We start from the raw sequence: 11,679 nt of genomic DNA, 5'->3' as shown, positions 1-11,679 counted from the left end.
CTCTACAATTTGTGCAGTTAACGCAGTCATCACAGGCTCCTCAGGTGACATTCATCCTCAGCTTATGAAGATGACAGGATTAAGAGATTAAAGACAGGCATAGGAAATCACAAGAGTATTGATTATGGGGAAGGGATAAATGTCCATGAAATCTCCACAATTTATGTTCTTCTGCCATGGCTTCCACCGGTCCCTCCGTTCGGGGTCCCTGACTTCCTGCAACAGCCATGGAAGACAGGTGTGAAGTTTCTCACACAGCTACACAGAGGCTTCCCGGCAGCTCTGGCAATTGTGCTCTGTGGCATTTAACCAGAGGGGTTGAAGACTGACGTCCACATAAGAACCTGAATGTGGACGTTTACCGTAGCTTCATTCATAATTGCTGATGCTTGGAAGCAACAAGATGTCTTTTGATAAGTGAGTGGATAAACAAATAGTGCTACATGAAGACAGTGGAATATTATTCAGGGATAAAAAGAGATAAGGTAACTAGCCATGAGAAGACATGGAGGAACTGTAAATGCACATCGCTAAGTGAAAGAAGCTAATCTGAAAATGCTCCACACTGTGTGTTTCCAACCACAGGTCATTCTGGAAAAAGGAAAACTGGAGTCAGGGAAAGAATCAGTGGTTGCTGAGGTTCAGGGGGAGGGAGGGATGACGAGGGAGAGCACAGGGGATTTCTCTCCAGCCGTGAAAGTATTCCACTAGACACAGCAGCGATGGCACCGGACACTGTGCATTTATCAAAACCCACGGAACTTTAAGGCACAAAGAGTGAATTTTTTTTTTTTTTTTTTGCCATTCTTCTTTTTGAAATGGAGTCTCTCTCTGTCACCCAGGCTAGAGTGAGGTGGCATAATCTTGGCCCACTGCAACTTCTGTCTCCCCAGTTCAAGCGATTCTCCTGCCTCAGCCCCCCGAGTAGCTGGGATTACAGGTGCCCAACGCCACACCTGACTAATTTTTGTATTTTTAGTAGAGACAGTGTTTCACCATGTTGGCCAGGCTGGTCTCGAACTCCTGACCTCAGGTGATCTGCCCGCCTCGGCTTCCCAAAATGCTGGGATCACAGGCATGAACCACTGTGCCTGGCCTGCCATTATTCTTACGATATGGAAAAATATGGATTCTGGCTGCTTTGGTTTTTATGCGTTGCCGCACACTCCTGAGCGTTTGCCTGGCCGGCCTCGCTGCCTGCCCCGTGCCTCTCCCTTGTACAGGTGGTGCTGGGCCACCTGCCTGCATGTTCTCAAGGTCCCCTGCCCTGCCCCGTCCCCCTGTTGGAGGCTCAGCCCCCGGTCTGATTGCTGCCTGTGTGGAACACAGATGGCTCAGGTTCCCCAGGTAACAGGGGGGGCCCCACTGCCCTGGAGAGACTAGAACAGTGGCTCAGAATTTTCTCAGGTCAGAAGGACAGGGAAACTGAGGGCCAGGAGAGAAGCAGTGGTGCGGGAAGGCACGCACCGCCCTCCTCATCCACCCTGACTGTCCCTTCTGTGACCACTTCCCAGTGTCACGTGCTCACCCTCGGCAAGCATTTATTTACCACTCGAGGAGTCTTTTCTCATTAATCTCTGAAGCATTCAGTCGTCTTCATCTTTCCTTCCTTCATCCTCTTTTTAAAAAATCCATTTATTCAGACAAACTGTGGTGGCACACACCTATAATCCCAGCATTTTGGGAGGTCGAGGCAGAAGGATCACTTGAGGCCAGGAGTTCAAGACCAGCCTGAGCAATACAGTGAGACTCTGTTTCCACAAAACATAAAAATGAGCTGGAGTGGTGGCACGCGCCTGTGGTCCTAGCTACTCAGGAGGGTGATGTGGGAGGATCGCTTGAGCCTGGGAAGTCAAGGCTGCACTGAGCTAGGATTGTGCCACTGCACTCCAACCTGGGCAACAGAGCAAGACCTTGTCTCAGATAATAATTTTTAAAAAATCAATGTATTATGCAATGTTTCTGAGTTCCAGCTGAGCAGGCGCCCTGAAGGAATTGTGGTTCCTGTCCTCCTGTCCAGAGAGGCCAAAGCCCCCAGCTCTCAAAGGCACAAGAGTGGCTGGTCCAGTGGCTGTGGGGAGGGGGGCCATAGGCCCCTGACCCCAGCACAGGTGCCCAGATTAGATTCACACATATTTCCTAGGAAAATGCATCAGGGAAGACCTGCACCGCCACTCTCACTGCGGCCAGATCACTTCCCAGTACCTTCCTGTGCAGAAAAACAGAAGCTTTCGGGCCAGGGTCCTGGGGAATCTCCTCCCAGCACTGGTCTTGCTGGCTGCCCCAAGGCGTCGGATGCCAGATTCCTGACGTTACAAGGAGCACCAGGTGCCCTGCCCTGAGGATCTGCCCTAGCCGGCAGGGTTGGAATTCAGCCGATAATTCATAACCGCAAGAGGAGGGGAGCAGGTCCTGCTCTGCCTGGGAACCTGAGGACCCTTCTCTGGAGAGCCTGCAGCCTGCCGAGGACAGGGGATCCAGGGCCTCTACCTGAGGGGGCTGCCATGGCCACCTGGGTCCACAGGGGCAACATTGACTGGCTGGAGGACAGCGGGGGGTGCAGTGCACAGGCGCAGGGTGCAGGCTGCAGGGGTGCTGTGAAGACCTGCCCTCGGGCAGCAGGCGGCAGACCCAGCATTGTCCTTCATCTGGGGCTTTGCTACCTGGTGAGGCTACCTCCTTTCCGATGCAGAAGGCCTCCTTCTCAGCCACCCCTGCCCCAGGACAGCTCCAGGATGTCCCATGGTGCCCTGCTTAGCCTGGCCAGTCCTGAACTCGGCATTGGTCCCCTCTGCCCCAGCCTGCCCATTACCCGTGCCTCACCTGGCAGCCCTCCCATTCCTACCCTCCCCTTGCTGGCACTGTCCATCAGTCCTGACCTCCTGTTATCCTACTGTGGCTGCTCAGACGGGCACCCCAACCCTGGTCACATGCCACAGACCCCTTTCTCCAGGCTCATCCCCACCTCCACTCAGGGGCCCCAGCCCTTCTAGGATCCCAGCCCCGAGCCTGTGACATACTGCTTACCCACTGCTGGGCCCCAGGCTGCAGGGACAGTCCCTATCCTCAACCTCCCAGCTGGAAGGTTTTTTGCAGATCTGGCTGCTCCAGTGGCCGCCGGTACCAACCCACAGAGCCCTTTGCTGAGGACTGGGCAGGGTGGGTGGACGGGAAGGAGCAGGAAGGAATGAGCACCATGGAGCATGAGAGTTTATTGTCTCCAAGAGGGTGAAGGTCATAGTCCCAATGTATGGGTGGGGGCACCCACAGTGTTATCCTTCCTGGGTTTCCCTTGGGCAGAGGGGGAGCCCCAGCTGTGGCCGCACCCAGGCTCTCCTGCCCCTTGAGGGGTCCTGGACAGCATTCAGGGCAAGGGGCCTCATGCAAGGGGCCATCGCCCACCAGAGACACTATCCTTCCCCATCACCCAACACCAGAGGCGCCGTCCTTCCCCATCACCCAACACCAGAGGCGCCATCCTTCCCACCACCCACACCGGAGGCACCGTCCTTCCCCAGGAGCAGTTGCTGAATCCACAGGGTTCCCCAGCAAAGGGGCCCCTGTGGGGGAGAAGCGAGGTGGCTAGATCCAGGGTGGAGGCAATGGCACCTTCCCCACCACCTCAGAGAGGGAGGGTCCCCCTCAGTGTCCTGGAAGGGGCGGACACAGGATGGCAGTGGGAGGCAGGAGACAGGACGGGCCAGCAGGGCCAGGAGGGGGTGTAGAGGGAGGGCCCTCACAACAGGGCCCTGAGGAAGCCGAGGCCCACCTGGAGCAGGAGCCCCCCTTGCAGGGCCCAGCGCCCCTCCTGTGGGGTTGGTGCCCTGTTGCAGAGAGCCCCGGAACAGCAGCGCCTAGTTATCACGCCTTGCACCGTGGGGGCTGGCGTCCATTCAAACTTCGTGTTGGTGTTGGGACATCTGGGAGCACAGCGTTTGCTGAGCAGGGTGTGTACGCTCCATTCTGCAGAAAAGAGGAGAGGCAGGTGGCCCCAGAGCCCCCAGCAAGGAAGTATCCACAGTTATCAGGAAAATGCAAGGATGCTTTCCAAAGGGGCAGCCGGGACCCAGAAGAACTAGAGCAAGGAATCTGGCCCTATGAGGGGGACCAAGAGACCACCGTCTCCTGTCCTTTCCTGGGCAAGGCGCTGCAGAGCTGGGGACCCTGGCTGCCCAGGCCACCTCCGCCCCACAGCACAGCAAATACAGACTCCAGGGCAACTGGCTGTAAGGGGCTTTCCCTGGAAGCCAGGCACAGCCTGGACCACCCCTGCCAGCCCGGGGGCGCGTGCGTCGTGGGGAGAAGGGGTGACTCAGAGCAGTGGAAAGGGGCTGCCCATCACAGAAAATCTGCTGGGCTGGGTGCCCAGCCCTGGGCTCGTTGCTCTGTGCTGCTCACTTAAAGACATGGCAGAGACTTTCTGATGGACACGTGTCTGTCAACAACCACGGAACCCCTGAAGTGATGTACAACACTCAAAATCCAAATGGTGGAGAAAAGAGCTTGGGTGGAATCTCCTTTATGTGTCATAGTGTGTTATGGTGTGTTGTGTTGCATTCTATTTTATTATATTATGTTGTATTGTATCGTATTATAGTAAGTTGCAGTATACACGTTATATTCATTACGTTGTGTTATAGTCTATGACACTGTCATACACTGTATTAGATTCCAGTGCAGCCTGCCCCATGCTGGGCTGTAGGGCAGGCCTGCTGTGCTGTGCTAGGAAGGGCGGATAACCCATCCACCCGAACAGCTGCCTCTCCCCACCCCTGTGTGTTCCTGCTGTCTTCGTAAATTCAGTGACATCAGAGCCTTTGTCCTGCTGACAGTTCCTAGAGACACTTCAAATGGAGGAGAAAAAGAAAAGTCAAAATTCACACTCTGGGATGCTCGCCCAAACCCAGCGCGGGAGAGACCGCAGGAGGCACTGTCGGACCCACACGGCCCCAGGCCCTGGAGCGCCGAGGACGCATCAGCTGAGAGGCGGGGCACCTGGCAACTGCCCTCTGCCCCAGGGGGGACTCACCAAAAGAGACGACCACCTCGTTGGAGATGCAGACTTGGTCCAGCGGGCTGCACGCGGTGGGCGGGCACTGCCTCCAGCTGCTCACCTTGAAGCACTGGTAGCAGCTCAGGTTCCGAGCTGTGGGCAGCAAGCGGGCCGCGGTGGACCAGGGTCCGCAGCCCCAGCCCCAGCCCCGATGCCCCGAGCCCTGTCAGGGCCGCTCCTTACCCGGCATCGTGGCACAGACAGCAGACGCGGCAGCCAGCGGGAGGGCACACAGGGCTAGGACGAGCCCCTCCATGACGCCAGAGGGCTCAGCCTGAGTGGGGTGAGGTGGGTGTTGCGGGGGACTTCGCCCAGAGAGCCCCCTCCCCAGCTTCCTGCTCCCTAACCGGGCTTCACTCAGGGCGCAGCCCCCATCCCACCCCAGCCTCCTGCGCTCCTGGACGCGGCTTCACCCAGGACACCCCCCACCCCCAACCTCCTGCACTCCTTGGCGGGGCTTCACCGAGGTCGTCCCCGACCCCCAGCCTCCTGCTCCCGCGCTCGCTCTCCTCCCTTCCCCGCATCCCCTCTCCCTGGGCCCTCTGCCTTTGGTCCCCCTTCCAATCTCTCTTTCTAAACTCCTCGGAGCCCCATTCTCACCCGACCCTCATCCCAGCCCCCGGCCCACAGTCCGGACCCCTCTCCAGGCACCTTCTCTCCTGCCGGGCTGCGGGGATCTGCGCCCTGGAGGAGGAGTCAGCCCTGGGACGGAGGGGCTGGACCGGCCAGCCCCTCCTCTGGTCTCTTGCACTGGGGCGGCTCCGGGGTTCCGAGGGCCTCAGCGTCTGCCTGCAGCCGCCTCCTGGGGAAAATAGCCCGAGACCCGGGAGGAGGGGGACGCCTGCAGGTCCCGCCAAGGCCAGCCTCAACCCCAATCACAGACCCTGGGCTCCACGCCGTAGGGAACGTCGGGCCAGGTTTGGTTCCTGACTCGGGGACCCACGGAGGCTGAGGGAGACCCGAGGGCGCAGAGGGCGGGACGACCCTTTCCCTGGGGTGGGGCGGGAGTGGTCTGGATTTGGCAGACGGGGGAGGGAGGAGGCTTCAAGGCGGAGGAGGAGGAAGAGGGAGGAGGCGGAGTAGGGACCCTGGGGCGCAGGTGAGGTTTGGACAACCTGAGACAGAACGGGAGGCGGCCAGGCAGATCCAGGAAGGAGCATAGTTAAGGGCAAATGAGGTCGGCGGGGATGGTTAGGCCACAGGCACAGAATCTTCGTTCTTTCTAGAGTGCCTGGAGGCTTTCCCCTGGCAGAGGTGGCCTGGGAGGAGGGGAGAAGGGAGGAGAAGGGCAGACGCCTCCAGGGGCCCCTCGGGCGCGTTCAGTGGCTCAGAGAAAAGCAGGGCTTAGCCTTACAGGAGCCTGGAGCTGCCGCAGGGGTTGGAGGCTGCTGCTCCAGAACCCTTGCTAAGTTTCTGGGACCTGCAGGGGGCTGAGTCCGGGCCTTTGAAGACTGGTGCCCTGGAAGAACAGCTCCCGCACAGGCTGCCTCCCAGCTCTGTCCTCCCACACTTCCACCTCTCACAGGTGAGGCTGGGGCCCAGCCGGGTCTGTCCGGGTGCTTAAGCGTCCCTGGGCCCCTCGGAGGCTGTGGTTCCAATTTCTTTTGCAGCATCTGCCCGGCCCCATGTAGGTCCTGGATGCAGAGTGTTAGGCCGCCCCCGTCACAGCGCAGACCTGCCCCCTCCCCACTAAACTCATCTGCCTCCTACACGGAGTCTTCCCTTTGTCCTGTCGTGTATTCTGTTGTTGTTGTTTGTTTTTTTATCCCTGGGAGCCAAGGGAGTTGACCCATGTTCTCACTGGGCCACTGGAACCCAACAGCGTGGACATCCCTGTTGGTGGGCACCCAGCTCTCCCCTCCAGAGGCACTGTCACACCCTCCCCCACCTCACCAGGGGGCACAGGACCCTGCTGGACCCAAGCGACGTCAGGAAATGCTGTCCTCAGTCTGGAGGACCACCGACCCACTTTCCTCCACGGAGCCCCTCCCTGGGACCTCGGTGTCCTGAAGCTGTCTCACTAAGGGGTAGCCCCAGGCTCTCCCCTCCAGCCCGGGTGGTCACACAGTTTTCACTCTGTGTCAGGTTCACTCTTTTCTCCTTCCTGCCTTCATTTCCTGAATCACATCCTTTTGAGCATGTGTGATGACAAGGCAGGGCTGGACCCTGGGTCTGCAGCAGTGAACCGGCCCAGTCACCTGCCCTAAGGGGTCTTGCAGGAGGTAAGTGGCAGAAAGAAGAAAGGGGTAACTGCTACCCATAAGGTGGTTGGGAAGGGCTGCCCCTGGCCCCAGCGTGACTGCTGCCCACCACCTCCAGGGGCCTGGCATCCTCTCCTGCTCTGCAGCCCAGCAAGCCCCTCCCCTGCTGTGGCTTCCGGTGACAGCTGCTGGGAGAGAAGGTGCCGACCCGGCCCAAGAGTGAGTGTGCAGGCAGGTGGCGCCATTTCCCCTGCGTCCACGCAGTGGCCCACCCAGCAGGACTGTCCCGTTCCTGTTTCCCCTGGTGCATGCTCTAGGGATGCCCCAGATGGGCCCTGCCCTCTGACCCCTGCCTGACCAGGCTCAGCGTCCTCTGCTCCCTTTGTCCTCTGATGCTCCAGCCCTTTCTGCCACCCAGCCTGTGTGTGGGTCGGGGCTGTTTTGGGGGTGGGTTTAGAGGGCACGGGATGGAAGTCGTTTGGAGGGGAGGGGCCGTATGCCCTTTGTTTATCATGTGCATTTTTTCATTTGCCATTCACACTGTGATTGATTTGAATGAATTTGGCACTGTGAAATCTGCAAAGTCAAAGATCAAAAAGAACAATCAAAAGAACAGTGGCATTGGAGGCATGTGCAATAAAGGAGTCCAGGTGGCAGTTGGAGGTCAGAGGCTGGAAGGAACACACAGTTCTCAAAGGAAGTGGCTGAGGGGTCTGTAGATACTGATCTGAGCCTGCGGCTGGCTGGCGGTGGGATGTTGGAGCAGCCACGGCCAAGAGGGCCGTGCTCAGAGCCACACAGCTTTTAGTGCCCACGAGAAGGCACTGGCCCTCCTCAGGGCTGACCAAGTTCCTCGGTACTGCATCCAGCTGTGCTCCTGGCCTCATTTCTTCTCTCCTTGGTGAATTAACTCCCAGACACAGCAGCCCCTGGAGGTGGCGGGGAGTAGCCAGGGACGGGAAAGGGTCAGTCAGCCTGTGGTCAGCAGGGCGGCGGGTGCAGGCCTGGTGTTCCCAGGATACTTTGCTGGGTCATGCAGTTGTCCCCATCACGGATCACTCCAGCTCCCCGGAAGGCACAGCCTGTTGCTGTTCCTGGGGCACCCCTGGAATGAGCATAGTTCGTGGACAGGCTTCAAAACAGCCCAGAGCAAAGATGTGGCTGTGAGGGAGGGGCACGGCTCTGGGGTCTTTGCCTCCACGGTTCCCTGACTTGGTCCCGCAGTTGCCCTGGAGAGGCAGGGCCACCTCGTTAAGGGCTTGCTTGTTCCTGGTGGTCTCTGTCAGGAGCCCCCGTCCCCTGGCCCCAGACTCCAACACCTGTCCAGGTGTGTGAGCCAGTGTCCCTCTGGCAGCAAAGAGGCCTGTAGGAGCACAGCCCACAGGCCCCAGTGACATTTGCTGAGTGTTTATTCTATCAATATTCTTCATTTCTGGCCTGACTTCAATCCTAGGAGGTGGGTACCATAATGAGTCCAATTCTAAAAATAAGAAAATGGAACAGAGACCTGAGGAGATGGCTTCCTGATGGGGGACCAGTGTGCCAATTTTAGCACCAAAGTCCTGCGACCTGGGAAGCCCTCAGTGCTGGGCAAACCCGGATGGTTGGTGCCCTGATTCAGGATCACCCAGGTAATAGGTAGAGGGCTGAATTCAAGCCCGGCGCAGCCGCGCGGACCCTCGGCCTGCACTCTGCCTCTGAGCGGAGCCGGGAGTAGCACTGTCCAAGAAGCCGGGGTCATAAAACCCAGCTGGCGAATAGGAACCATGTTTGTATGTTCTAGAAGATGAAAGAATAGAATTGAACTGAATAACAAAGATCAGGGTACATTATGCACAATTAGGACACATATATTTTAATGAAGAAAGTAATTAAATAAAAAAGTGTTTTATTTATGTTTATATATTTTTGCTTGTGTATATATGTGTATATAATGTTTTAGATATACAAATATATATTATAAGTGTTTCATATTTTATTTCATATTTTATATTTATGTTTTGTTATAAATATGTTGATCAGTTATAAATGTATGTGAATAAGTTCTGTGAATGTTTTCTGTGTCAGTGTTTTGGGTGTGTATATATTTATTTAACTTTTTAAAGTGTAGATCTCAACCAGGAAAATGTGAGAGCTTCCTGTTTAGATGAAGTGGATGACCTTCCTTCCTGCCCTTATTGTATTCACCGTCCGAGAGCTGGGTGCCAGGAAGCTGCTGTGTGAGTATGTGCGCCAACACTGGCATAGGCACGGACAGAAACACACGGTGGAATTTTTCCAGTGAGGGAATCTTGGCGCGATGTCCAGAGGCCTCCCCGAGAGGTGTCCTGAGTGAGTCCCACAATCTCCGTCCCTGCACTCTTGCTATGGAATGCTAGGCTGAATTGTTGAACTGAAGATAACTGTGCTCCCGCTACACTTATACCTCTGACTCTTTTTCCTTTTCACCTTGGCTGTTGGGAAGCTCAGATCCTAACTATTTGTCCCCAGGCACACGTATGGGGCCTGGCAGGTTTCTTGTTGCCCCTCGTGGCTCTGCCCAGGTCGTAACTTGCTTGCCTTTCTCCTCCCCTTGCCATGTGGAACCCTGGTTTGAGCGTCAATTCTTAGGGCCGTGGAGCTTTAAACCTTTTGACTGTTCATAGTTTTGGTGCCTTTGCTTCTTTCACGCTCCAGTTCCTGGCCCTGCCTTGGGGGCTCCATGCACAGCTCTCCCTGGGAACAGGTCGTCTCCTTGCCCTGTCTTAATCTGGGGACTGGTGTCTGGGTGTCCCCAGTGAGACCCCTCTCTGCTGCTGACAGGGCTTCCAGGAGGAACGACAGCGGCACCCCAGAGAGGCATGAGGGTGCAGAGAGAGCTGGGTCAGCAGTGGGGGCCTCACACTCTGGCTCCTCACTCCCCGTGCCAGAGCAATTCATCAGGTGCTCTCCTTAGATGGACAGGTGTGTGCGATTGTGTTCCGTTTCTGACTTTGGGTTTAGTGATGTCAGTAAACGTCAGGTTTAGACCTGAATGGTCTCCCCACGGTGCACAGCCCTTCTTGTTAATGCTGCAAAATCAGTCAAACACACAGCCACCAGGGAGCCCTTGAACCAGAGAGCCCAGTACTTTCATTTTGTTCTAAATGTACAGATTGTTATTATTTTCTTTTTTTCAAGGCAACAGTGAGCAAGGATTTTGTTATCATTTTCAAACTGGCACATTTACCATGCTGACAATATTCTCTGACCCAGCACAGAAGTTCTTAACAAAAGCATCAGCGACATAGTTACACATATTAAAAGATTGAAAACCACTATTCTAATAAACCACAGTTAAAGAAGAAGTCACATTGGAAATTAAAATACCTAGAAATGATTAAAACTAAGATACTACTATCAAAACTATTGGGCTACAGCAAAAGCTGTACCTGAGAAAAAAAATCTAACTCTACATATTTGCATTGGGAAATAAGAAAGGTTAATTGTTTTTTTTTTTTTTTTGAGATGGAGTCTTGTTCTCTTGCCCAGGCTGGAGTGCGGTGGTACAATCTTGGCTCACTGCAACTTCTGTCCCCCAAGCTCAAGTGATTCTCCTGCCTCAGCTTCCCAAGTAGCTGAGTACAGTTGTGCACTATCACGCCTGGCTACTTTTTGTATTTTTAGTAGAGACGAGGTTTCATCATGTTGCCCAGGCTGGTCTCGAACCCCTGATCCACCCTCCTCAGCCTCCCAAAGTGCTGGGATTACAGGCGTGAGCCACCATGCCTGGCCTTATTTTTGAGTTAATAATTGTCTCAGCCATTAGAGTGATATTTAGTGAGTAGGAGGGAGACTTTTTTCTTAGGCAATCAATGCTGGAGTTATTGGGGGAGACTGGTGGGAAGCCTGAAGTTAGCAAGCTCAGGGTCCAATCTCCGCATTTTGAAACTCAATTGAAGAACAGAGACAGAACTGAGAATGCCTATTAACAAAACAGAAAACCAAGGTAAAATCACATGGCTATGGCTGTGTCTTTGAAGGAACAAAAATTAGACAAATATCTGGTAAGACTGAATAAGGAAAAAAGATCCACAGATGAATAATGTAAATGAAAAAATGGGTCATAACGACAAATAACTCCCAGATTTTGTAATGCAAAAAGACAAGAGTTTCACTTCCAGTTAGCATGAGGAAAGAGTGTGAAGCCATCCTTTCTATTTCAACAATGAGAAAGAAATGGAATTATGTACAAAAATTGTCATTGCTTTCAAATGCATTGCAAAATGATGGGTGCAAATCTGAAGGAACTGCCAGTCTGGGGGGGCCCTTCTTCACAGTGGAGCTGAATGGTGCTGAGGGCGGGTTAGTCATTGGCAGAGCTCTATCTGCAGGGAGAGACTGATGTTTCTTGGTTCTTTTGCATATAATTTCTAGCACACTACCAAAAATTATAAGAATTACAGG

The 11,679-nt window shown here is 54.9% G+C and overlaps 1 protein-coding gene across 1 annotated transcript; it reads right to left on the bottom strand.

Annotated features, from left to right (window-relative positions):
- Positions 1–3,204: 3,204 nt before the first annotated feature.
- Positions 3,205–5,353, bottom strand: LY6L (lymphocyte antigen 6 family member L). Its single transcript, XM_031669802.1, has 3 exons — positions 5,237–5,353; positions 5,030–5,146; positions 3,205–3,963 (listed from the first exon to the last, which is right to left on the bottom strand). Exons 1-3 carry the CDS (start codon positions 5,307–5,309, stop codon positions 3,737–3,739), a joined length of 417 nt encoding a protein of 138 aa, XP_031525662.1. The 5' UTR covers positions 5,310–5,353; the 3' UTR covers positions 3,205–3,736.
- Positions 5,354–11,679: the final 6,326 nt, after the last annotated feature.

Source organism: Papio anubis, chromosome 8 (assembly GCF_008728515.1).
Source record: "Papio anubis isolate 15944 chromosome 8, Panubis1.0, whole genome shotgun sequence".
Taxonomy (NCBI): domain Eukaryota; kingdom Metazoa; phylum Chordata; class Mammalia; order Primates; family Cercopithecidae; genus Papio; species Papio anubis.
Note: the sequence above shows the minus strand (reverse complement) of the source record. Positions and strands in the feature narration are given on the sequence as shown.